Here is a 25,909-nt window from a genome sequence, read left to right as displayed (position 1 = left end):
ACCCACATGCATGCTGCAACTAAGGAGTCCACATGCAGCAACTAAGAAGTCCGCATGCCGCAACTATGAGCCCGCATGCTGCAGCTAAAAATCCCACGTGCTGCAACTAAGACCCAATGCAGACTAAATAAATAAATAAATAAAAATTTTTTAAAAAGACTTCACAGAGAATGTGAATCTTACGTTTCAGAAAGAAGGGTGCATTTTCCAAAGTGTAAACTTTCCTTAACAGATAGAAACAAAGCCTGGAGTTGGAAGAGGGAACTCAGAAGTCAAAGGTTTGGTGATATAAATGCCAAGGTGAAAGAAATGTTGGAAAGTGTTGAAGCAAACATTCAGGAGTTCTAACCTGATTCAACAGACCCTGAATGGGCGCTTATAGAAAGGAGTAGAATACGATTTTTTAAAATTTATTTTTATTTATTTATTTTTGGTTGCATTGGGTCTTTGTTGTTGTGCTCAGGCTTTCTCTAGTTGCGGCGAGCGGGGGCTACTCTTTGTTGTGGTGCGCGGGCTTGTCATTGCCGTGGCTTCTCTTGCAGAGTACAGGCTCTAGAGCGCAGGCTTAGTAGTTGTGGCGCAGGGGCTTTGTTGCTCCGTGGCGTGTGGGATCTTCCCGACCCAGAACTCGAACCGGTGTCCCCTGCATTGGCAGGCAGATTCTTAACCACTGCGCCACCAGGGAAGCCCTAAAATATGATTAAAATGCAGAGTTTTTAGAGAACGACTTTCTTTGTCCTTGGAGGTAAATTGCATAAAACACGAGAAAATTATGGAAATGGAAACTGAGAAGTCAGTTCTTAGTCAAGAATGTGTGAAAATGACACAATATAGACAAATCTTTAGCATTTAAAAACATTTTAATATTCTGTCAAGAATTGAAATAAAACCACAAAAAGTAGTTTCCTCAAATCAGGGAAGCAAAGAGTAAATATTAGTATCTGTTATTATTAAACACTTTTGCAAAGCTCATGGCATCTCAGAGGAGGCTGAAGCACTTCATACACCAAAATTCTTAGTAGTCACCTCCGTTTCAGCAGTGACTAAGCTGACACCAGCTACAGCATGTGTTTCCTTCTGAAAGAAAGAGCTTTGGAGGCAAACACCTCCTTCCTCACAGCAGAGCCACCCTCAGGAATCAACATCAGAACCATCTATTCTAAATTTTATTTTAATGTTTTTTTTTTTAATATTTATTTTTTTATCTTGGCTGCACCGGGTCTTAGTTGCGGCACTCGGGATCTTCCTTGTAGCATCTTTAGTTGTGGCATGCAGGATCATTAGTTGTGGCATGTGGACTTCTTAGTTGCTGTGTGTGGGCTTCTTAGTTGCGGCATGTGAACTCTTAGTTGGAGAATGCACACGGGATCTAGTTCCCTGACCAGGGATTGAACCCCAGCCACTGGCATTGGGAGTGCAGAGTTAACCTCTGGACCACTAGGGAAGTCCCCTGGTTATTTAAATAAATGAAAGACATTCACTTAAAGCATAAATACAGTATAATGGCAGAATCATAACATAGATTTAAGCCTGACAGTTGTTGTATTTAAGAGCTGTGTTGCCACCCCAGAAAAGCTTTAAAGCAAAACTGAGTGGTAATGGACCAGATATGTCAAAAAAATGACTTATGGCTGATTACATTGTCACCTTGGACTGTGCTAACGGCCCTGGATAGTTTTCCCTTATGGGACATCTTGACCTCTTTCTGTGTTGTTAGGATCTCGGCTGTTCTCTTCATCTGAAACCCGCTTCCAGGTTATGGTGACTAAACTTATCGTGATGATCATTTTGAAATGTATAGAAATATTGAATCACTACGTTGTGTAACAGGAACTTACATAGTGTTGTAGGTCAATTATACTTCAAAAACAAACTCATAAAAAAGAGATCAGATTTGTGGTTATCAGAGGCAAGGTGGAGGGAGGGGGGAATTGGATGAAGGCAGTCAAAAGGTACAAACGTACAGTTATAAGATAAATAAGTACTAGGGATGTAATGTACAACATGATAAATATAATTAGCACTGCTCTATGTTATATATAAAAGAGTAAATCCTAGGAGTTCTTATCAGAAGGAAAAAATTTTTTTCTATTTAATTTTTAATCTATATGAGATAAGCGATAGTCACTAAACTTGTGGTAACCATTTCATGATGTATGTAACTCAAATCATTATGCTGTACACCATAAACTTATACAGTGCTGTATGTCAATTATACCTCAATATACTAGAAGGAAAAAAACCCTTCTAGGTTGCCTTCAAAATAGGAGCATCTACTACTGGACTCCATTCTGAGCACAAACCTCACACTATCTCTTGCAACTGCAGTGTGATCCTTTTGATGAAGAACTTGGCTATTGACCATGTTAAAAAAAAAATTCCTTCTGCCATGTTCGAAATACTAGGGGGCGGGTGGAGTGGGGGGAAAGCATTCAATTAAGTGATACTCCAACATTATCTTTGGAGAGGATCATAGCTTCCCCTAAAACAGGTAGCCAAGCTTGTGCCCAATTAAGATAACAAAGTATAGCAGAGCTATATAGTAATTATCCTTTCTCTCTCTAGGAAGAGCAGGGAGATTTGTGTCCTGTTTCCGTGTCTGTCCGGCTATGGAGTATAATGAAAGCGATAGAAAGTTTGGAGACAAAGAGACATGGTTTGGTCTTGGCCCAGGACCAGGTCCAGGACCAAGGCCACATTTATGTTGTCTGTGTTTTCCTCCAATGTAGGGTGTGCTTTGACTGGTTGGACTTAAGTATACAATGAACCATATTGGGGATTAACAGATGACACATATGCAAGTATTTACTTTAAGTCAACATTTATGAGAATCTTATTTTACAAAAATGTTAACACAGGCGATGGCTACGATTTTGGTGCACAGAAGCAGCCCGCCTTTGGGAAAGCGCAAGTAACCCGTAAAGCGACGACTACACTTCAGTTGCGGACACCGCCCCGTTAGCCCCACCCCTACCGAAGCCCGTCTCCTTGCTATTGGTTCCTTTCCCTGCCCCGTCGGTTGCCGTGGAGACCAAGGCTATGGCAACCAGGAGAAGCCAAAGTTTGTCGAATCTCTGGAACCGCAGAGGAATCCCGAGCTCTTGGCCCGACTCACCGCTGCCCTCATGGCGCTCTACGAGCTCTTCTCTCACCCAGTGGAGCGGGGCTACCGCGCGGGGCTCTGCTCTAAGGCCGCGCTGTTCCTGATGCTGTCCGCCGCGCTCACGTACATCCCGCCACTGCTGGTGGCCTTCCGGAGCCACGGTGAGCCTGCCCCCCGGCCGGTGCGCGACGCGGCTCTCCGCGGCGACCGCGCCGGCCTCCCTGACCTCGACCCCTCCGCCTCCCGCCCTCTTTACCTCAGGGTTTTGGCTGAAACGGAGCAGCTATGAGGAGCAGCCGACCGTGCGCTTCCAGCACCAGGTGCTGCTCGTGGCCTTGCTAGGACCCGAGCACGGTGGGTTCCTAGCCTGGAGCACGTTCCCCGCCTTCAACCGGCTGCAGGGGGATCACCTGCGCGTCCCGCTCGTTTCGGTGCGTGGTTCCCGCCTGGGCCCAGCCGCCCGACGGTACTGGGCTGCGGTGGGGATGGGGAAAGGGGTGGATGGGAGGGAGCGGCCGCGGCCGGAGCCCCGGCCCCTGTCCTGGGGAGCCCGGCTTGGGTCTGAGGGAGTCACGAACCCACAGGAAGTTCTGTGCACAAGTTCACTGACCCGAGCTTATGTTTAATTTCCTGGGGAGCAAATTTGTTGTTTCATTCGACTTCTCCAAGCCGTCCACCACCCCAATAAAGTCAGCTACAGCTGTCAGCGTTTGTGTCCTATACAGAGGCTAAAAGCCTGGGGGCAACCTGTGTCCGACCCCGTCACTTCCGTGGGCCTGCCCCTTCCTAATGGAAGGGTGGTCGCGAAAGTTGCCTTATGAGTCGTGAAGGCCGAGCAGTGTTCTAGTTAATTACCCCGTCGTGCAGCTGCAGTCGTGCATCAGCATTCGGTAGGAACGGAAAGGGCAGGCATTTTTAGGCAGACTGACACACGGAAGCCAACGTGCTGGTTGGTTAAGCAACCTGCGCAGAATGTGCTCCTGGCCCTGGGCTCGCCTCCTTAGATGCCGCTCCATCCTGCCGCTGTCTGGGATGAAAATGGAGCATTTTACTGTCTGTAATCTGGTATCTGGTTCGAGATAAGTGAGGGCTAACTATACAATCACTCCCTTTACACTCATTTTCTGAAAACATTTTCCTTTAGAAGTAGGAAAATTCTGGATTTCCTTCTTCCAAAGTTGAATCTCTTTAGACATCTCTGAGATGATTGGCCTACAGTCAAATTTGTGTAGCGGAAAAAAAAAATTGACTTTTTGCCCAGCAACTAAACAAAATGACAAAAATTTCAAAATCTGATTGGTGATATGAATAACCGCAAACAAAATATGATTCCGATTACTTTTTATGATTACTTTAAATTTCCTTTTTTTTTCTGACTATAAAAATGCATGCTCATTGTAAAATACTAAAGAGTTACAGGTACGTATAATGACGTAAAATTAAAGGCTCAGTTTGGTACATGTATCAATACTTGTTAATTAACCTTCGTTTTAAGGTCTGCAAAGTATTTCATGATATGGAAAACTGCGGTGGATTTACCAGTTGCCTGTTGGTGGATTTTTGCTTTGCTTTTACTTTTTCACTATTAGAATACTGCAGTGAAGAAGATTTTGAATAAGCCATACACCTTTAAACATCAAATTGTGAGGAATTGGAATAGAAGCTGTTTGTTGAAATTATATAAATACATAGAAAACTAAGTAAGCAAATAAAATAATTATTAACTCCAGAAAAATAAAAAGTAAGGAAAAGCAATCAGAGTTATGAATAGGATTTACATAATCATAATTTGGTGAACACTGAATGTTGACTAACCAAAATAAGACTTTAACGCTACTGGGGGGATGGGAAGGCGGCAGCGCTGGCTGGCAGGGAGGGGGAAAGAAAACTAAATCATCCCTCCTTGCGGGAAGACAATAGAGGATGCCTGAAACGGAAGTTGAGAAGTGCCAGCCAATGCCAAGGTTGTGTAAAGACATGGAGATACATTTCTAAATAATAAGGTAAATGAGGCAAAATTAGTTGCCCTGTGGGTGGAAGCCTGCAGGTTTTTGTAACAAACGTTGTTGAACACTTTGATTCTTTAAATGATCAGGTCTTTTAAATTTATTTAAAAATAGAAGTGGAGTAGAGACAAATTTCTTTCCACAGCTCCTCCCTAATCGTGACATGTTGCCCATTTTTATTCTTATTTGAGATTACAATGCCTCTGGGGAAGGGTGACTGCCGGTGAGAGGCCAGCATCGAGGTTCACTTCCTTTTCCCTGTAAACCCACTGTACTTCTCCTGTTCCACCTGTGTTTCCTTTCCAAAAGTGGAAACAAAGGTGGTTGTTGTTGTCTGTATTACAAACACACAAAAAATTAACTTGTTAGTTTTACTTTAGGTTAGCATTCCTTGTCTTTTAAATTTTTGGTAGAAATTTTTTCTTTACATTTCTATATTCCTATCTATCATACTCTTCTGGTTACTTGAGTCTAAGAAATAATCATGAAAACTTAAAATAATCATGAAAACAAGGATACAGCATTAGGTTTCATTCATGTGTTCTTTTCACTTGTTCATCCACCATGAACTGGGTTGGCTTCCCAGTTGGATTGCTAATTAGCCTCTTATCTCTGTAACCAGAAACCACTCCCTTGAGAGCACTGCCCACCAACCCCCTACTTCTGGTGTGTGTGTGTTGCTATTTTGTGAAGCCAAGACTACCTCTTGTTTTTATGGTGTCCAGAGCTATCAATTCTCTTTAATACTGGGCAATTTTACACTGTAAAACATAAAGCCAAAGCTCCATTTTCTTAGTCGTTTTTTTCTCTCCATTCTAAGCCTCTGTCTATAAGTAATTTATGACCTTGTCGTCTACAGTCTTTCTCAGTAAATTATTTGCTTCCTTGCTGGCTGAGCTCTTGGTTTGAGAATAGTTTGAAATCATGAGATACAAATAAATAGTTAGAAGATATAAGGGAAGTACAGAAAAAAAATAAGCAAAAATTCTAGGAGAAAAAGGATAATATCAATACAAGGGAAAGAGGTCTACCAGATATTAAACTATACCTTAAACTCTAATAAGTAAAGTAGTGTGGTTTGGGGAATTATATAAAAAGTATGGAAATGGACCCTAATATGACAAAGGTGGCATTTTAAATCAGTGAGTAAAGATGGAGCTAGTCCTCAGAGACTGTACAGCAGAATTAAAGTCCAGATAGATCAAAATTAAATTTAAAATATGAAATCATAAAAGTACTGAAATAAATGAGTGAAAGCTTTTAAATCTCTGAGTATGACGTAAAATTTAGAAGGCATAAAAGAAACTTTTGATAAATGCAAGTATATAATTTAAAAAATCATTGGCCTGGTGAAAACCATAAGCAAAGCCAAAACACAAATGACAGCAAGGAAAAAAGTTTTACTATTTGTATCACTTGTAAAGGGCTAATTTTCCTAACATAAAGTGCCTACAGATCTATAATTAAAAGACCAACTACCTAGTAAAAAAATGGGCAAAGAATATGAACAGTTTATAGAAGACAAAACACACTGTGAACTAAAAAAACATATGCACAACCTAAAAGTTGAGAGTTATGTTTTATTAGGCACACATACTGAGGACTTCAAGCCTAGGAGGCAGCATCTCTAGTAACCCTGAGAAAACTGCTCCAAGGAGGTGAGGTAGGATATACAGGAGTTTTGCAACAAAGGGCAGGTAGTAGGAACAAAAGATTACTGTTAGTAAAAGAAAACTAGATCTCAAGTTAAGGAATTTAGCGCTTTGCTATGTATGGGAAGATGCAAGAGTTTGGGCTCACTGAAATCATTCCTTTGATATACACCTCAGCTGTCTGGGGCCAGTATCCTGTGTTTTCACATCCTGAATTTCCTCAGGGTGCACCATGGGGAGTGGCTGCAGTCTGATGGCTGCTAGATGGCAGGTATTCTTTGTTTCTGTCCTGAGTCCCCTCAGGGCTCACCAGCTCACCGTCAGCTGTGGGTGTAATCGCCAATGACTGTGACATCCTTTGTTTACTGATATGGCAGGCAGTATTCTATTTCTCAACACATAACTCTTAAACATCTGAAATCGCACTCGTAATTAGAGAGATGCAAATTAAGAATAATTGAGATATCTTTTTTGTCTATCAAATAGGCAAAAATTGAAGTTTCTTAGCACCGTGAGCAAGATGTAGGGAATTGTGCAAACACTCCTGTATATCACTGGTGGGAGTGTAGATTCATACAACCTCTTTGCAGGACCATATTTGTCAAAATTACCAATTCACGTGCCTGCTTCTACTTCTAGTAAGGTATCCTAAGGTTTGTGCACACATGTGGAATGGCATATGTAAAAAGTTGCTCATTGCAGCATTATCTATAGTATCAAAAGATAGTAAACAGGGCTTCCCTGGTGGTGCAGTGGTTAAGCATCCGCCTGCCAATGAAGGGGACACGGGTTCAAGCCCTGGTCCGGGAAGATCCCACATGCTGCAGAGCAACTAAGCCCGTGCGCCACAACTACCGAGCCTGCCCTCTAGAGCCCGCGAGCCACAACTACTGAGCCCGAGTGCCACAGCTACTGAAGCCCACGCACCCAGAGCCCGTGCTCCGCAACAAGAGAAGCCACTGCAATGAGAAGCCTGCACACCACAGCAAAGAGTAACCCCCACTCGCTGCAACTAGAGAAGACCCCACGTGCAGCAACGAAGACCCAGCGCAGCGAAAAATAAATAAATTAAATAAATAAAATTTTTTAAAAAGATGGTAAACAATCTATGTAGCAATAGAAGACTCATTTAAAAAATTGTGTTACATCTACCTGGTGGAATGTTACATAGCTTTTTTTTTTTTAATGAAGTTGGATTTATATCTATTGATGTGGAATTACCTCCAAGAGAAATTGATTAAGTGTAAAAAACAAAAATTGTATATAATATGCTTCCATTTGTATAAAAATAGAAAAAAACCCAAAAAATATATGAATGTGTGTATTTACATACACATACATGCATACTTCAGCTATCTCTGGAAGAATTCAAAAGAAACTGCCAACGTTGATTGCTCTGGGGAAGGAACTAGGTGGCTGAGGTTAAGGTGGGAGAGAAATTTTTCACTACATAGCCTTTTGTACCATTATAATTTTGTAACATGGGAATGTAATACATATTCAAGATTTTTAAATTACAATGACAACAATTTTTAAAGGAAAAATTTTGAAAGTGCCGTGTAAAACAAAAGCAAACCAAAAAAAAAACAGTAAAGATTTAAAAGCAGGTAAGTATATAAAATGCCACAGTTACTTTGGAAAATAGTTGGCAGTTCCTCAAAAAGTTAAACAGAGAGTTATCCTCGCTCTTCTAGACCCCGCTTCGCCGCACATTTACGATGCCGCGTGGAAGCCGAAGCCACGCTTCCGGCGTGGCCCCTCCGGCCAGCCAGGCCACTCAGATGAGAACCGCGCCCGCAGCTCAGCCACCCGCAGCGGCTCCACCGTCTGCTGTTGGGTCCCCTGCTTCTGCTCCCCGGCAGCCAGGTCTGATGGCCCAGGTGGCAACCACTGCAGCCGGCGTGGCTGTGAGTTCTGCCGTCGGCCACACTCTGGGTCATGCCCTCCCTGGTGGCTTCAGTGGAGGAAGAAATGCTGAGCCCTCAAGGCCTGACATCGCTTACCGGGAGCCTCAGGGAACCCAGCCGGCACAGCAGCAGCAGAATGGCCCATGCTTTTTTGAGGTGAAATAGTTTTTGGAGTGTGCACTGAACCAGGGTGACCTTAAGCTTTGTGAAGGTTTCAGTGAGGTGCTGAAACAGTGCAAATTGGTGAAAGGGTTAGCTTCATCAAGAAGTTCCAACCGAAGGCATGAAAAATCATCTCTCATGACCACGTTGATTTAGCATTAAAAATATAATTGATAGTGAAGATATAAAGTGTGAAGCCACCAGTTAAACCTCTCCTCGATCATTAATAGCTTTTGTGCTTCAGAGTTGCAGTGGAAGAGGGTATTCTCACCATGTAGAAGCTCATGAGATGGTGTTGAGTTTGGGGCTGGGCGAATGTTTGTGTGGCCTCTTAAACAAGCTTTTGTTTGTGAATTAATTAGAATAAAGTGATTTTCTTTCCAAAAAAAACCCCAAACATAGAGTTATCATGTGTTCCGGCATCCCTACTCCTAGGCATATGTGTACCCCAGAGAATTGAGGACACATGTCTACACAGAAACTTGTGCACAAATGTTCATAGCAGCCTCATTCATAAGAGCCATAACAATTCAAAAAAAAAGTCCAAACAACCCAAACGTCCATCAGTGAGTGAATGGATAACAAAATATGTTATATCCATACAAGAGAATATTACCCAACCACAAAAAGGAATGGAGTCATGATATGTGCTACAACATGGATGAACTTTTTTGCTAAGTAAAAGAATCCAACCACAAAACAGCACATGTTGTATGATTCCATTTAGATGAAATGTCTAGAATAGACAAATCTGTAGAGACAGAAGGTAGATTAGGGATTCCAGGAACTTGGGGAATTAATTGGTGGAGAGGAGAGATGGGTAGTGACTGCTAATGGGGATGGGTATGTGGTTTCTTTTGGGGCTGATGAAAATGTTCTGAAATTGGAATCAGTGGTGATAGTCACACAACTTTGTGAATATACTAAAATCTACTGAATTGTAGCAAAAAGGTGAATTTTATGGTATGTGAATTATGTCTAAATTTTTTTAAAAGCATGTTGGTGATATCCTGGTGATATGCTTACAAGCCATAGTAATAAAAATTGCTATTGGGAATTTCCAGGTTAGGACTTCGCACTTTCCCTGACTAGGGCCCAACTCCGATCCCTGGTCGGGGAACTAAGATTCCACAAGCCCCACAGCACGGCCAAATAAATAAATAAAATTGAAATTGCTATTGATTTACCATGCCTCTGGCATATGCTAAGCATTTTATCATTAGATAATATATTTAAATTCCTCTATGTGATACTTGGCCTTTAACAATCACTTAGTAAAGTGTTAGCCATTGATTTTTTACGTATATTATCTCTTTAAGCCTCACAGTAACCTTGTGAGGTAGAGGTTATACCCCCATTTTACAGATGAAGAGAATGAGACTCAGAGCTAAGTGACAATTTCTAGCTCTCAGCTGAGCAGTCAGGACTACAGCTCAAGGGTTTCTTGGGGGTTTTTTGTTTTGTTTTTTTAAGATTTATTTTTATTTATTTAGGCTGTGCCGGGTCTTAGTTGTGACACACAGGATCTTTTTTTTAGTCGCGGCATGCATGCAGGGTCAAGTTCCCCCACCAGGGATCAAACCCTGGCCCCCTGCATTGGGAGCGCAGAGCCTTACCCACTGGACCACCAGGGAAGTCCCCAAGGTTTCTTGTTTTGTATCTTATACTCTTAATCCTAGTGCAGCAAAATACTCTTCTAACTCTGAACATAAAGCTAGACTGACTACAACCTGTCCAAGAAACTGCCTGGAGAGCCAAGGAAGCAGTGGTTTTAGGTCAAAGTTTGACCAAATGCTTGGAGGTGGCTTTGCAGGTGCTAATTTGGGAAAATGCCTTAGAAGTCAGAAACGGCCTTGTTTCTGCTTTGGTCAGCTCACCTTGGACAGCGTCTCTAAAGTCCCTATGCTTTTAATGCTTTAAAAGTCAAGTTTCTTGTTGTTTCTAATGAAAGAAGAAAAAAAGCACAGAGTGACCTTTTTCCTCAATGAGCCTGACTTGGTTCTTTTTATTTTTTATTTAATTAATTAATTTATTTATTTTTGGCTGTGTTGGGTCTTCGTTTCTGTGCGAGGGCTTTCTCTAGTTGCGGCGAGCGGGGGCCACTCTTCATCGCGGTGCGCGGGCCTCTCACTATCGCGGCCTGTCTTGTTGCGGAGCACAGGCTCCAGACGCACAGGCTCAGTAGTTGTGGCTCACGGGCCTAGTTGCTCCGCAGCATGTGGGATCTTCCCAGACCAGGGCTCGAACCCGTGTCCCCTGCATTGGCAGGCAGATTCTCAACCACTGCGCCACCAGGGAAGCCCCTGACTTGGTTCTTTAAGCATGTGTGACCCAGAGAATATGAGGGCTGAAGACTACAAGAGGATGCAGGAAGATGAGCGGAGAGTACTGTGTGTCCGAGACATGTTTTTTCACATCTCCAAAATCAGTGTGTCTGCCTGTCAGTGTTATCTTACTATAGCTGTTGGCCAGAAGACAGGTTTGGCTAGTCCTCTTTGCCTACGTATGGAAACTGAAAAGTACCAGCACCAAACTTGCAGAAGGGGCATCAGCAACTTGAAAGAAAACCCCAGAGACAATAATAAAACATTTTAACCCTAAGAACCAAGTGATAAGCAGGTAAGGGAAGGTTCAAGAGGCACTTAATAATAGGATAACTCCACAGAATTTTAAAGCCTGCTTATGAACCCAGACCAGTGAATTTTAGTTCCCTTTGTGAATGTTTTTTAAATGCTGTAAAAAAGCACCAGTGTGCTTCATGGCACAAAGGACAAACTTGCATAGAAAAGTATGGATAATACTGAGTCAATAAATGAGTCAAAGAATCACGATGTAAAGAAGTTTTAAGAATCCCTGGATCAATTTATTTTGCATATATTTTTCTATGCACATAAATAGGATATCTGATATTAATATGCCTAAATCTAAAAGCTCTTTCAATAAGTATAAAATAAATACCCTTAGTGATTAGAAAGCATTGTGTCAGTTTAATTGGAACTATTTTTGCTTTCTTACAGGTATATAAAATATTGGTACATTTTATAATTAATGATATCTTAGATTAATTGAAATACAGGTAGCAAGGATTTTATATGTCTAGGAGACATGGAGTAGTAGTTCCTACTTTGCTGGAGACCCAAAGACTGGTGTCAAAGAACACTATCAGCTTAAAAAGAAAAAATGGGACACCCCAATGATGACAAGTATATGGTAAAGTGGACACTGGTATAAACTAGGAAATTAACCTTCAGTAAAAGAATATGACTCTAGGGAATTCCCTGGTGGTCCAGTGGTTAGGACTCTGTGCTTTCACTGCTGGGCGCTGGGTTTGATTCCTGGTCAGGGAACTAATACCCTGCAAGCCACGTGGCACAGCAAAAAAAGAAAGAAAAAAAAGAGTATGACTAAAGAATAAAAGATATGAAAACAAACAGGAGCCAAATAAAATTCCAGCAAACTATCAAATACTGTAGAATCCCTGCTGAGAAAAATGTTGCAAGTCAAGGCACTTTGGAAACAATGGCACTAGTTAAATTTACAGCTAGCTACTCTTACTGTCAGATGCTGTGCTGGTTATTAGGTCTTGTCTCAGCTCCAAACCTACCCTCCTATACTCTCCTTTGTGATGCCCATGCTGAGATACTGAAAACCACATTTTCCTCTGCCTACTGGCTCCCTGTTAGATTCTGCCAGTAGGAGGCATGGTGAGCCTTGTTCTGGGAGTGGCAGAAAACCAGAAATTGCAACCAGGGTGAAGAACCATTGCTGGGGTGATGCAAACAGCAAGGAGTACATCTTTCCTCCTGCCTTATTGACTCCCTCATGGGTTCTTCGTCCAAGCTCCAAAGGTACCAGTACCAGCTGACAGCACTCCCTTTTTGAGGTCTAAGTCCCAGCTCCTTGAGGTAATGCCAGCCTCTTCCTTTTCTTCTCCGGCCCTAGGTAGTTATCCTGCCAAAAGTGTTCCCTGTTTGCCTTTTTAGTCCACTAATGCCTGTGTTATTAATTATCCCCTATACTAAATTCCCCTGTTAAAATAACTGTTTATTTTCATTTCTTCCTTCCTGATTGGACCCTGATTGATACAGGTGGACTGATGAGCATTGACTAAATCCAACAATGCCTGTATTTATCCTATCTAGTATGTTAGTATTGATTTCACACATATCTGTAAAGGATTACCTGTTTTAACTCCAGAAATCTTTGAAATTAGGGTTCTTATGGGCTATTATAGAATCAGGAGTCAGTAAACTTAAGTTCTAGCCCCAGTTCTGTCATTGGGTTCCATACCCTCTCTTGGTCTCAGTGTAACTAATTATATAAAGAGGATGACAGTACCTACCTCTCTAACTATTGCTAATTATTACTAGTAATAATACTTCTCTCCTGGGATATGCAGAGGGACAAGAAAGGATGAACCGTGGATATAAAAATTGCTCCAAATTGCACATATACCTTATAGAAATAAGGTGATGGTGTGATTTATGAATTCTCTTAGCCAGACACACCCATTGGATTTTAGTTAACTAATCTTGAACTTGTGTTAAAGAAGTATTAGCTCATTGAGGGGACTTCCCTGGTGGCGCAGTGGTTAAGAATCCACCTGCCAATGCAGGGGAAATGGGTTCAAGCACGGGTCCAGGAACATCCCACAGGCCTCGGAGCAACTAAGCCTGTGCGCCACAGCTACTGAAGACTGCATGCCTAGAGCCCATATTCCGCAATGAGAAGCCCACGGACCACAACAAAGAGTAGCCCCCGCTCGCCGCAACTAGAGAAAGCCTACGTGCAGCAACAAAGACCCAATACAGCCAAAAATAAATAAATAACTTCTTAAAAAATGTTTTTAAAAAAGTATTAGCTCATTGAACACCTGCCTTTGTAGCTGTTGCATTTTGTGTTAAGCTTGGTTTGAAGTAAATGGAATTAGGTAATTGATTCCATCAGTGGTCCAAGTGATAGCACAGCGATGTAACCCACCTTGCCAGCCCCAAGGGAGCGAGAGTCTTACTTGGTGACAGGTCCTCTGTGGGAGATGCACCATTTGCACCATCACTCATCCCCATGGCCCTGTCTGGGCCCTCATCTTCCACTGTCTCCAGCTCATGCACTCTGCTCGGCTGCACTGGCCTCATCTCACTCCGTTAAACACTGACCCGCTTTCACCCAGAGTATATGTGCTTTATTAGCTTGGGTCACTCTTCCCCAAGACATTTCTATGTCTTATCACCTCACTTCACCTGACTTCTCGGACAGTCAGGTATTCCTGAATACTTTGTATAAAAATTTTTGTTCTATCCTGGTCATTCTCTAATTTTAGTTTGCTTCATTTTTCTTTGTGACACTTAGCACTACCTGTTAGTACATATCTGTTTGTTGATTTACTTCCTGCCTCCCTGGCTGGGAATGTAAGCTCCATTAGGGTGGGGACTTTGTCCATTTTGTTTGCCATTATATTCCCAGAACCTGAAGCAATGCCTGGCACATAGTAGGCCCTCAGAAAATATTTGACATGTTGGGACTTCCCTGGTGGTCCAGTGGTTAAGACTCCGCGTTCCCAGTGCAGGGGGCCTGGGTTCAATCCCTGGACAGTGAACTAGATCCCGCATGCCGCAACTAAAAAAAGATCTCACGTGCCGCAACTAAGACCCAGCACAGCCAAATAAGTAAATATTAAAAAAAAAAAAAAAAAAGGAAAAGAAAATATTTGACAGGTTAATGAATGGATTTAACAAGTAGACACCAATTATGGTGCTGTGCTGGATCTCTGTCCTCTGTGAACATGGTGTAAAAGTGTGCTGGCTTCTTGCAAAAAGATCTTTCATAACCGACATCTTCTCCTTGAGTTTAAGTCTGGACATTTTAGATCCTGGAAAGAGGATCAGATTTGAAGTCAAAGATGTGGTTTCATATCCTGTCTTTACCAATAGTAGCCGTACTCCATAAATCCCTTAACTCTCTGAGCCTTGGTTTTCTCATATATACAATGGGGAAAGTACTCGCTCTGCTTACCTTCGCCTTATTGTAAAGGTCAAATGAAACGTGTTTTTCTCCCTCTCAGACTGTGTTAGAGTCTGGATTCTTCTGGCATTTCCCTCCTGGTCACTCTTCTCTCTTGCAAGTTGTTGATCTTTGTCTTCCTGTCCAACCCTAAAGATCCAGAAAAGCCATGGATCCACTACAGAGAGTTAACCTGACTTTGTCTTCCAAGTCTTCCCAGATACCAACTGAAAAAAATTCACAGGAAGACAAGCCTGTGAATTCACAGCCTCTTTTCCATCCTACTGGTAATTGCTAATACATAATTGCCTCGGTAACCTGATCGTCAGCCCTGGTAACAGATATCCCTCGCCTACACCGGCAAAGCTGATGTAACAGGACAGAGAAAATAGTATCCAACAGAAGAGAGAGGGTAGGTTTCTCTATAACAAGGCCTAGGATAAGGACATTATTGTCCAGAAGGAAAGAAATGATTGAAAGGTTCTGAAAACTGAGATATCTCCATCTCAAACGACCTTACTAGCCTGAAAAAGAACAAAGAATCTCTTCCCCCACATAAAGGTATGGTGGAAAACCAAATGAATCAGTAGATGGGGAATTCAGATGGGAATGCTGATACCCCGTAGCAGAATCCTTCTGGGAACCTACAGTGGAAAAGGATCAGTTGTAGTAACAAGATCCCGAGTTGTGGCAAGGAATCATGTCACCAGTGATCACATTTCAGTGACAGTCTTTCCTGCTAGTCATTTTAGGGTCATTTTAGGGTCACTATGAGGTGAGACTGGATTCTGGTGTTTTTTTTAGGATCTGTGATTTATCTTTTTCCCTCCTCGGATCTCTGTTTTCCCTACTTTTTTTTTTTTTTTTTTTTTTAGTATTTATTTATTTATTTATTTTTGGCAGCATCGGGTCTTAGTTGCGGCACTGGGGCTTCTCACTAGTTGTGGCGTGCGGGCTCAGGAGTTGCGGCCCCAGGACTTAGTTGCCCCGCGGCATGTGGGATCTTAGTTTCCCAACCAGGGATCGAACCCACGTCCCCTGCATTGGAAGGCGGATTCTTAACCACTGGACCACCAGGGAGGTCCCTTCCCTACTTTCATGGCCATAATTTATAAAGTACCTGTGTAGTTTTAATGCCTCACTGATTTTACTTAACTTTCTTTTTCATTGTATTGATTGGTACTAAAAGATGCACTAGGCTATAAAGCCCTGACATCAGTCCAACACTGAGAATCTGAATCAAAGCACTGTGGTTAAAGAATATATAAATAGAGCTTGGTGTTTTTCTGCTGAGTCTTTTTGGGGAATGCATAATGACTAGGATTCTTTCTTTTCTGTTTTAAAAAGTTGACTTCTAGAGAAGTAGAAGTGTGTTTTGATATGCTATTTAAATGTTCCATACAAACTCAGGCATGTTTCTAAAAAGGAAAGAAAACACCAGCAATAAAACCAAAAAATCAAATGAGGCAACTGAAGAAGAACAATGCATCCGGCTGTTTACACTGTTGTTACTGCCACTTCCAGGTCTTGTTCAGTTTGGCCCTAGAATATTTGAGAAGCCCAAGTATGCAGTTTAGGGGCCATGCACATGTGTCTCTTTCACCACCATTGATCCACTTATACCTATGTATTTTTCTCTTTTCTTTCTTTTTTTTTTTTTTAATAAATTTATTTATTTATTTACTTATTGGCTTCGTTGGGTCTTCGTTGCTGTGCGCGGGCTTTCTCTAGTTGCGGCGAGCGGGGGCTACTCTTCGTTGTGGTGTGCGGGCTTCTCATTGCAGTGGCTTCTCTGTTGCGGAGCACAGGCTCTAGGCATGCGGGCTGCAGTAGTTGCGGCACACGGGCTCAGTAGTTGTGGCTCACGGGCTCAAGAACGCAGTCTCAGTAGTTGTGGTGCATGGGCTTAGTTGCTCCACGGCATGTGGGATCTTCCCTGTCCAGGGCTCGAACCCGTGTCCCCTGCATTGGCAGGCGGATTTTTAACCACTGCGCCACCAGGGAAGTCCCTTTTTCTCTTTTCTTTCGGTGAGGAAGATAATGCCTCTGTGTGGCAGAACTATGAGTCACTGTGTATGTCCAACAGTGAGATGGATTCCTCCCAGACTTATTAAGGACCGGGGTCACTGGCCTCTTTTGGCTTTCCTAGACTAGAGAAGAAGACAGGAACCAGGATGGGAAAATGGACATGTTACATTTTAAACTGGAGCTTCCCCTGCAGTCCACGGAGCACGTTCTTGGTGTGCAGCTCATTTTGACTTTCTCCTACCAACTGCACGTGAGTCCTCTCCCTTTTGTCTTTCAATAGAACAGAGCCGCCTTTCTGATTTCTGGGAAAACCCACACTGCAGAAGACCCTTTTCAGAGGTGTCGTTTGGGATTTAACTGCAGAAGTTCAATCTGAATGTTTTTCATTGAGGTCACGTTAATTTACATGAGCTATTAATAGGTCAGAGGGTTGTGGGCAGAGTGCTTCCTGCGTGGCTGAGTGAGGCATAGGAGGGATGGCTAGGCTTCAACCACAGACAGGTGACACTTAGAACCCAGAACCCCTTGGATCTGACCGAAATTGATACTGTCTCTCCTTCTAATGATTTCAGAGGATGTCGACATTCGTGATGCAGAGCATGGCGTTTTTCCAATCCTCCTTCGCTGTTCCGGGGTCCCAATTATATGTGAACGGAGACCTGAGGCTGCAGCAGAAGCAGCCCCTAAGCTATGGTGGCCTAGATGTTCGGTACAACGTAAGGATACTGCTTACTGTCCATCTCTTTTCTTTCTGTATGTTACTGGTGTGTGTGTGTGTGTTGGGTTTTTTTTTGGCCGCACCACGCGGCATGTGGGATCTTAGTTCCTGGACCAGGGATCGAACCCGTGCCCCCTGCATTGGAAGCGTGGCGTCTTAACCACTGGACCGCCAGGGAAGTCCCTGTATGTTACTACTTGTCAAGTTCTTTGAAGAGGGAGAAAGGAACATTGGAAATAGCATGTCTTTGTGGGTGGCATAGAAAAGGATTTCTGAGGAATTCTTTCCATGAGTTCTTTCAAAATATGGAGACAGGTACCCCTGTATTTACATCTAAAAAGAGAGGAAAAGAATATGTCTTTGTCTTTAAGAATTGAATTGCTTATAGTTTTTGGGTGTACGCACATGTGGGCACACACACACGGTGTATTTATTTCAGGTGATCTTTTTCAGTTCATGTAAAACATTTGAAAAAGAATACTGGGATTTCCCTGGTGGCGCAGTGATTAAGAATCTGCCTGCCAATGCAGGGGACACGGGTTCGAGCCCTGGTCCAGGAAGATCCCACACAGCGGAGCAACTAAGCCCGTGCGCCACAACTACTGAGTCTGCGCTCTAGAGCCTGCGAGCCACAACTACTGAGCCTGAGTGCCACAGCTACTGAAGCCCGCGCTCCACAACAAGAGAAGCCAGCGCAGTGAGAAGCCCGCACACCGCAACGAAGAGTAGCCCCTGCTCGTGGCAACGAGAGAAAGCCCGCGCGCAGCAACAAAGATCCAATGCAGCCTAAATAAATAAATAAATAAATTTATTTTAAAAAGAAAAGAAAAAGAATGCTAACCACCATTTGTTAAGCATATAACCTATGCCAGCCTGAGTTAAGAGGTTTAAACGTGTCATCTCATTGAATCATTACCGCAACCTCATGAGATGGCCTTCCCTTGCAGCTTCCCTGCTCTGCCGCCGCTTGTCCTTCGCTGTCCCCCTGTGCTCCTGTCTAGGTTGCTTATTCTATTGCTCCATTCTGGTCCCTGTTCAAAGCTCCTGAGCACAGTCCTTCCCTGACACTCCTTCTAAAGAACGTTTACCTGTCCCTCCATCATTCCTCACCCAGGTTTACTCCTCTTACCTCCACCTGAGATATTAAAGAGAGGTTTTCCGTTTGTTCATTTGCCATCTCCCTCAGTGGTAAAAGTGCTGCCGTCGTCTGTGTTCTCTCACCCCAGCGCTTGAAACAGTGCCTGCCGCATTGTAAGCGCTGAGTTGATGTGAGAATGAACTCTCACCTCACACATGAGGAAACTGGAGCGTACAGGGATTGATTAATTTTCCCAAAGTCCCACAGCTTGAAAGTAATGGAGCCATGAATTGTCTCTCTGAGGCCAGAACTCATGCATCTGATCACTTTTTACTAACCTTTACATTATCACAGGGAGGCCCATATAAGTTGGGCTGGGCTACTTTTTTTTTTTTTTTTTAATATTTATTTATTTGACTGCACCGGCTCTTAGTTGCAGCACGAGGGATCTTTGTTGCCACATGTGGGATCTTTGTTGTGGCATGCAGGATCTTTTTTTTAGTTGCAGCATGCGGGATCTAATTCCCTGACCAGAACCCAGGCCCCCTGCGTTGGGAGCACAGAGTCTTAACCACTGGACCACCAGGGAAGTCCCTGGCTGGGCTACTTTAGAAAATGAATATGAGATGTTATCATTTATTATAGGCATAAACCAGGACTGTTCCAGATAAATTGGGATTTGTGGTCACCTAGCTATAATCAACATACATCTTGTTTTGTTTTAATTTATTTATTTTTGGCTGCTTTGGGTCTTTGTTGCTGCGCACAGGCTTTCTCTAGTTGTGGGGAGCAGGGGCTACTCTTCATTGCGGTGCGTGAGCTTCTCATTGCAGTGGCTTCTCTTGTAGTGGAGCACGGGCTCTAGGTGCACGGGCTTCAGTAGTTGTGGCTCGCGGGCTCTAGAGTGCAGGCTCAGTAGTTGTGGCACACAGGCTTATTTGCTCCGTGGTGTGTGGGATCTTCCTGGACCAAGGCTCGAACCCATGTCCCCTCCATTGGCAGGTGGATTCTTAACCACTGCGCCACCAGGGAAGTCCCAACATACGTTTTTTAAAAAGGAGGAGACTATAAGATATAAACTTAATGTAGCACTTTTTATTTGAAGGTTTGTATATTAGATTATGTCAACAGGAATATGATATTAGAGGGCAGATCTTTTCTTCAAAGGATTATGTGCTTACTGTTTGTGCTTTATCCTATTTCCATCTCTGTATTTCAAAGAGATCAATTACAGAGAATCCAGGCAAAAGCAAGAAAAAGACAAAGGAGTTGAAAATGTGGTCTCTTAAAAAAAAATTAATCATTTCTCCCATTGGAATAGAAAGGGGTATTTTATAGATAGCTTTTAACGTGTAAAAGGTGGATATCGACCCCTTGTTTCCATCCCTGCAAAAAGAAAGACTGAGAGTAAATGATTTAAATTGTTGCAAAGGAGTTCATTCATCCTTGAAGAAAAGATTATCAATACTGGAATGGGCCACCAAGCACAAGAGGGTTGTCTTTGAGGCTGGGTGGGCAGGAGGGTAGAAAAACAAGAGGGGAAGCCGCTTGGGTGCTCACATCACATCCTCCTGTTGAATCCCAGGTATCTGTAATCAATGGGACCAGCCCTTTTGCCCGTGACTACGACCTCACCCACATTGTTGCTGCCTATCAGGAAAGGAACGGTGAGTCATGGGGAGAGTTCATTCAGCTGCTTCTCAAGGACTTTGCAGGTTAATGGGGTTATTGGAGAGAAACAGAATTAGAGCCCACAGTCATATGAAAGTATCAAAACCAGTGAATGCTTGGGACTTCCCTGGTGGCGCAGTGGTTAAGAATCCGCCTGCAAATGCAGGGGACATGGGTTTGAGCCTTGATCCGGGAAGATCCCACACGCCGCCGAGCAACTAAGCCCGTGCACCACAGCTACTGAGCCTGTGCGCCACAACTACTGAAGCTCTCGCGCCTAGAGCCCCTGCTCTGCAACAAGAGAAGCCACAGCAATGAGAAGCCCGCACACCACAATGGAGAATAGCCCCTGCTCACTGCAACTAGAGAGAGCCTGTGCACAACAATGAAGACCCAATGCAGCCATAAATAAATAAATAGATTTGTTAAAAAAAAAACCAAAACAGTGAATGCTCAGTTATGGAAGGTGAACAGGTTGCTCAGGGTTTGTCCTTTTTCTCCTGATCTAAAGACCCACACACTAACCGTCCCCTCCACTGCTCCTATGGTCCGGCAGGTTAGTGCCAATTAACTGCCATATTTATCCCACCACTGACTTGATGGGTTTATATATATAGATATGTGAGTTCCTCCCCACACCATACGTGTAAAAGAAGCCAAAGACAAGTTGCTGTCCATAGTTTTCAGGTGGAAATAGGGACTGTGCATGACTCACCCCATGTCAGCAGCTGCAGTAGGAGAAAGCACCCAAGGTTCTAGCTGGAAGACGGAGGGTATCCATCCCTTTCAAGAGGTGGGCTCTCAGGCCGTCCCTGAGTGTGTGCTTGACTCAGCACATCTGGCTGGTTGGTGGTCTGAGGTTTTCTCTAAAGGCATCTAAAGCATTACTTGGCAACCAGACATCACAGATACTATACACAGACATTTAACAAGTGAGGGGACTGCAATTCCAGTATTTCTTTCTGATTTTATGTAGTACACTAGCAGCATTATTCCAAAAATAATTTTAGAACACAAAATCATTTATCTACAAATCAACTTTTCTTTCTTAATTCCTTCCAGTCTTTGTACATGTGTAGATTTTTAAATACAGCTTCTATCATAGTTTATTATTTATTTACTTTGGCTGCACCGGGTCTTAGTTGCTGCATGCAGGATCTTTTTTTTAATTTATTTTGGCTGCACTGGGTCTTAGTTGCTGCATGCAGGATCTTTTTTTTTTTTTAGTTGCAGCATGTGGACTTCTTAGTTGCGGCATGCATGTGGGATCTAGTTCCCCGACCAGGGATCTAACCCAGGCCCCCTGCATTGGGAGCACGGAGTCCTCCCCACTGGACCACCAGGGAAGTCCCAGCTCCTATCATAGTTTAGAGACACTTTATGATCTAACTTATATTTTGTACTTTGTAATATAAATATTTTCCCACACTGCTACAAAGTTCTAATTGGTTTTCTTTTCAGAGGTAGCATAGTATTCCTTTGCTTAGCCACTCAACGGTTGTAGAACACATAGACTGTTTCCAAGTTTTTAACTTATTTTAACAAGTATTTTGACAAATAATACGTGAGCAACTTTGAACATTCAGTTTCTCTTTCCTTTTGAATTATTTCTTTGGTATGAGTTCTGAAGTGCAGAATTTTCCTGAGAGGTCAGAGTACTTTTATAGCCCTCAATGTTTTATTGCCGAAGAGAGCATTCATGGATTAACTCCCCACTGTGTTGCAGTAACCACCATCCTGACTGACCCCAACCCCATCTGGCTGGTGGGAAGGGCTGCAGAAGCTCCATTTGTGATTAATGCTGTCATCCGATACCCCATGGAAGTCATCTCATATCCTTTCTGTTAAAGGGCCAACAGTAGCTGGGTTTCAAAAAAGGAAAGGATTCCTCAGTTGTCCCAGGAAGGAACAGATGTGGGAAGCCTCAGACTGGAAATTGCTGCATTTGTAGCCCCACGCAAATGACTGTCTGTCTGCAGTTCATACAGGAAAAAATATTCATTTCCTGTTCATATTTCTTCTTGAGCAATTCTTCTAGATCAGAATCATCCATATTTATATCTTATTAATCTTTTATTATCTCTTTTGTCTTAAGGGTATTTGAAACATTTTTGCCATTTTCTGTCTAAACTAACCCTTTGGTTTAACATTTCCTTAGAAAATGTCATCTGTGATTCCTTAACTGTTTGTACTTATCTACCAGGATTCTGGGAAATGATAAAGTTTGCCTGGATCCAGTATGTCAGTATTCTACTTATCTTCCTCTGGGTGTTTGAAAGAATCAAAAGATTTGTGTTTCAAAATCAGGTGGTGACCACAATCCCTGTAACAGCAATGCCCCAGGGAGAACTGTATAAGGAGCATTTATCTTAAGAAGACCCTTTCTGAAAACTCTAAGCTACCTCACTGTTGTCTTCTGAGGACTGTCATCTTACGAAATTTCTGAAAAGAGCCTGTGGACACTTGCCCACATGTGTGCTTTTCCTATCAGAGACAAAGAACATTCCTTTCTAATATCCCTCTACACAAATTCTATATTTTCTACACGCCTACGAAAATAATCACGGACTAGTTTGTGGAAATGTTTCTGAGGGTTCCTGAAGGCTATAATTTGCTTTTGTTTTTTGTCTCAGACTTGAATTTCAGGAGAAAACTACAGTCAGTTCAGAGAGCTTGGAAAGAGTCCCATCTCTGGTCAAGCAAAGACTTTTCCTCTCTTGAACTGAGAAACATGCTATGTATTTCTTCCCCCTATTGTAAACCACGTTTTACTCTTTTCAGGGCTCTCTGGTGATAGATATGCAAATCATCAGCACTTTCCACTCCTGGGCATCTAAATTTCCCATTCAGAACTGATTTCCAGAACTGAGAGGCCTTTAACTGGAGATCTGGAGAGTGAGAAAGGGAGCGCTCCAGAGCACATGTGTGCACGTGCGGGAGGGTGGGCGACTTGAGGACACTAAGACCATCCATCCACCTGCCCCGAGTCTAACAGACAGTCGTCTGTCGGTAGCTCAGCTGAACAGCCCTTTATCCCTGCCCTGCTGTGGCTGGCTCTTTGCCCTCTGTCTGGGCCCCTGGAATAGCAGGCTGCAGTCAGAAGTGCTGTTCCATTCACAAGCCCCTCAGCAACAGTGGGGGAAGTAAGGAGTGTAACAACAGGTTCTTTCTCTTTGGCCCTCAGCCAACAGCCTGGCCGCTTGCCACTCCTTCTCCTTGACAGCCCTCCCCCTTCTTGAAAAGGACATGGGTGACAGAGGAGCCGTTGTTGGTATTGGCTCCCACTGCCTGACAACCACAGAGTTTACTTGGAGGGCTAGCAGGAAGCCCAGCTACTTGTGTTTCCCTCGACTAAGGAACAGGGTGCCCATCAGAGTGGGCCGCTTTGGAGAGGACACACAAGGAGCAGGGAGGGGATAAAGAGGATGCTAGCCCAGGCAGCCCAATCCGGGCCTGGCCTTTAGCAGAATGACACGCAGTCCAGCCAGATTACCCTCATGACTAAGTGAGTGTCTGCCGAAGAGACGGCTGGAATGGCCCTCTGTTGCAGAGAATTCTCCATTCTCGCCCTAAGGACAGCTGGACCTGCTTTATGATACCGAGATATCACTGGCACTGGAAGGACATGCCCTGTGTGATCCACGCTTCACTCCCATCCACACACACACTCCTGAGTGCATGCCTCAGTTTACCCTGGAGACTCAGTTTTTATTTCCAAAGCACCTTTTCATTCAGGCTGACCAAAATAAGAGTTTTGGAAACAAAGCTGTTTTGAAGTATCCAAGCACAAAAATATCCTAACACTGACCCCTCTGCTTTTTCTTTTAATATTTTGGGCTGTTTATATGCCTAAAGTTTATTTCTTGAGATTTAAATAAAAAATGTTTTCTGGTTTGAATCACCAAAAGGTAATGAGATATGGAAAGATAGCTGAAGATGTGTATAAACATGGCTTTGCATTTTATTACATTATTTTCATGCAAAATGTGTATAAAGAACCATGATGTTTTGTAACTTTATAATTAAAATGTTCAAACTGGAAGGTTGCATGTGGCTCTTTAGAGGGAGAGTATTTGGAAAGGGGAGGATGGGGAGGGCAGAGGTTGTGCACACTTCTTGGGGTTACTCACCAGCAGCCTTGCTTTGCCAGGGCTCTGCCCAAAAACCTTGGAGCTTTTGTTAGCTCTTCGCAAAAGTCTTCTGGCCCTGCCCCAAGTAAATGCGAGTTTTTGGTGAAATCCACATGGCATGTGGAAACCACAGGCTGGAAAATTACAACTGCGTCTGGTGAATATTAGATTATTTACAGATCAGATGTTGGTAGCTTCTGAACCTGAATCACACCTTATAGCTGAAAGAGGGGAAAAATGGAAGTATACAGGATATTATCAACTGGGCTGTAACCCATAACTACATCCATGGTTTGAGACAATTAATATTTGGCAGGGGGGAATCCCTTATTTTGTCAAATGATTTTCCAGTTTCTGTTTGAATCAGGTGAGGTTCCATCATGTAAGACTGATAAAGCAATTAATAAAGCCTTCTTTCTTTCTCTTCATGTTCATGCTTTGTAAAAGAAGTTTTGGTTCTTTGTGACCACATAAGTTCTAAATGCCTATTGGGGGAAATGTGTAATTACAGAAACCTAAAGAAAATAAGTTGTCTGTAAATTGCTCCCTAGAAGTTATCACTGTTGGCTTTCTGATACACATCTTTTTAATCTTTTGTTTCTAATTTTTTTTGCTATCACAAGCAACACATTTGTGAAACTTGCATATAAATCCTTTTTTGCTAGTTTATTTTCTTTAGATCCTAGAAAGAAATTATGAATTCAAAAGTTTATGGCGTTCTTAAGGATTTTTTAAAAATATATTTATTTTATGTATTTATTTTTGGCTGCGTTGGGTCTTTGTTGCTGTGCGGGTCTCCTTGTTGTGAGCAGCGGCTACTCTTCGTTGTGGTGCGTGGGCTTCTCATTGCGGTGGCTTCTCTTGTTGTGGAGCACGGGCTCTAGGTGCGCGGGCTTCAGTAGTTGTGGCTTGCCGGCTCCAGAGCGCAGCCTCAGTAGTTGTGGCACACGGGCTCTAGAGCGCAGGCTCAGTAGTTGTGGCCCAGGGGCTTAGTTGCTCCGAGGCATGTGGGATCTTCCCTGACCAGGGCTCGAACCCGTGTCCCCTGCATTTGCAGGCAGATTCTTAACCACTGCACCACCAGGGAAGCCCGTTCATAAGGATTTTAATTCATCTTGCCAAACCGCATCCTGGAAAGAATGCACTAATTTATACTCCCAGCGGCAGATATTTCTTTTAGATCCCACAGCGGATTACAAGAGGTCAGAGTTCTCTTTCTTTTTCAGGTGCTTGGATTCTGCTCCGTTATCTGTAGGAGGAAATAGCATCTTTATTTATTGAAACATACCCTGTATTTATCGGGACCTGCTATCCAGTTGAGGCTAGAGCAGGGAGGGGACAGAAAGAGGGGCAGAGCCAGCTGCAGGCCTAGCTCCTGAGGGCCACCTGGTGTCCCGGCCTCGCCCCCAGCTTGACTACTACCCGGGGAGGCCGCGCGGATCCGCCTGGCATCA

At 43.2% G+C, this 25,909-nt stretch overlaps 1 protein-coding gene across 4 annotated transcripts; it reads left to right on the top strand.

Moving 5' to 3' along the window:
* The first annotated feature begins 740 nt into the window (after positions 1-740).
* Positions 741-24,877, top strand: TMEM231 (transmembrane protein 231). 4 transcript variants are annotated; one of them, XM_082439204.1, is made up of 7 exons: positions 747-3,264; positions 3,365-3,534; positions 16,980-17,108; positions 17,431-17,574; positions 20,240-20,321; positions 22,052-22,157; positions 22,518-24,877. In XM_082439204.1, the coding sequence occupies exons 1-7, from the start codon at positions 3,126-3,128 to the stop codon at positions 22,696-22,698; spliced, it is 951 nt and encodes a 316-aa protein (XP_082295330.1). In that variant the 5' UTR covers positions 747-3,125; the 3' UTR covers positions 22,699-24,877. The 4 variants fall into 4 exon arrangements, with proteins under 4 accessions (XP_082295333.1, XP_082295332.1, XP_082295330.1 ...); XM_082439205.1 differs by having other exon boundaries at positions 749-3,264; positions 22,052-22,168; positions 22,529-22,635; XM_082439206.1 differs by lacking the exons at positions 22,052-22,157; positions 22,518-24,877 and adding an exon at positions 22,176-22,505 and having other exon boundaries at positions 745-3,264.
* The last annotated feature ends 1,032 nt before the right edge of the window (positions 24,878-25,909 follow it).

Source organism: Balaenoptera physalus, assembly GCF_965194825.1.
Source record: "Balaenoptera physalus genome assembly, chromosome: 19".
In the NCBI taxonomy this organism is placed as follows: domain Eukaryota; kingdom Metazoa; phylum Chordata; class Mammalia; order Artiodactyla; family Balaenopteridae; genus Balaenoptera; species Balaenoptera physalus.
The sequence above is the reverse complement of the archived record's forward strand: the minus strand, read 5'-3'. Positions and strand labels throughout refer to the sequence as shown.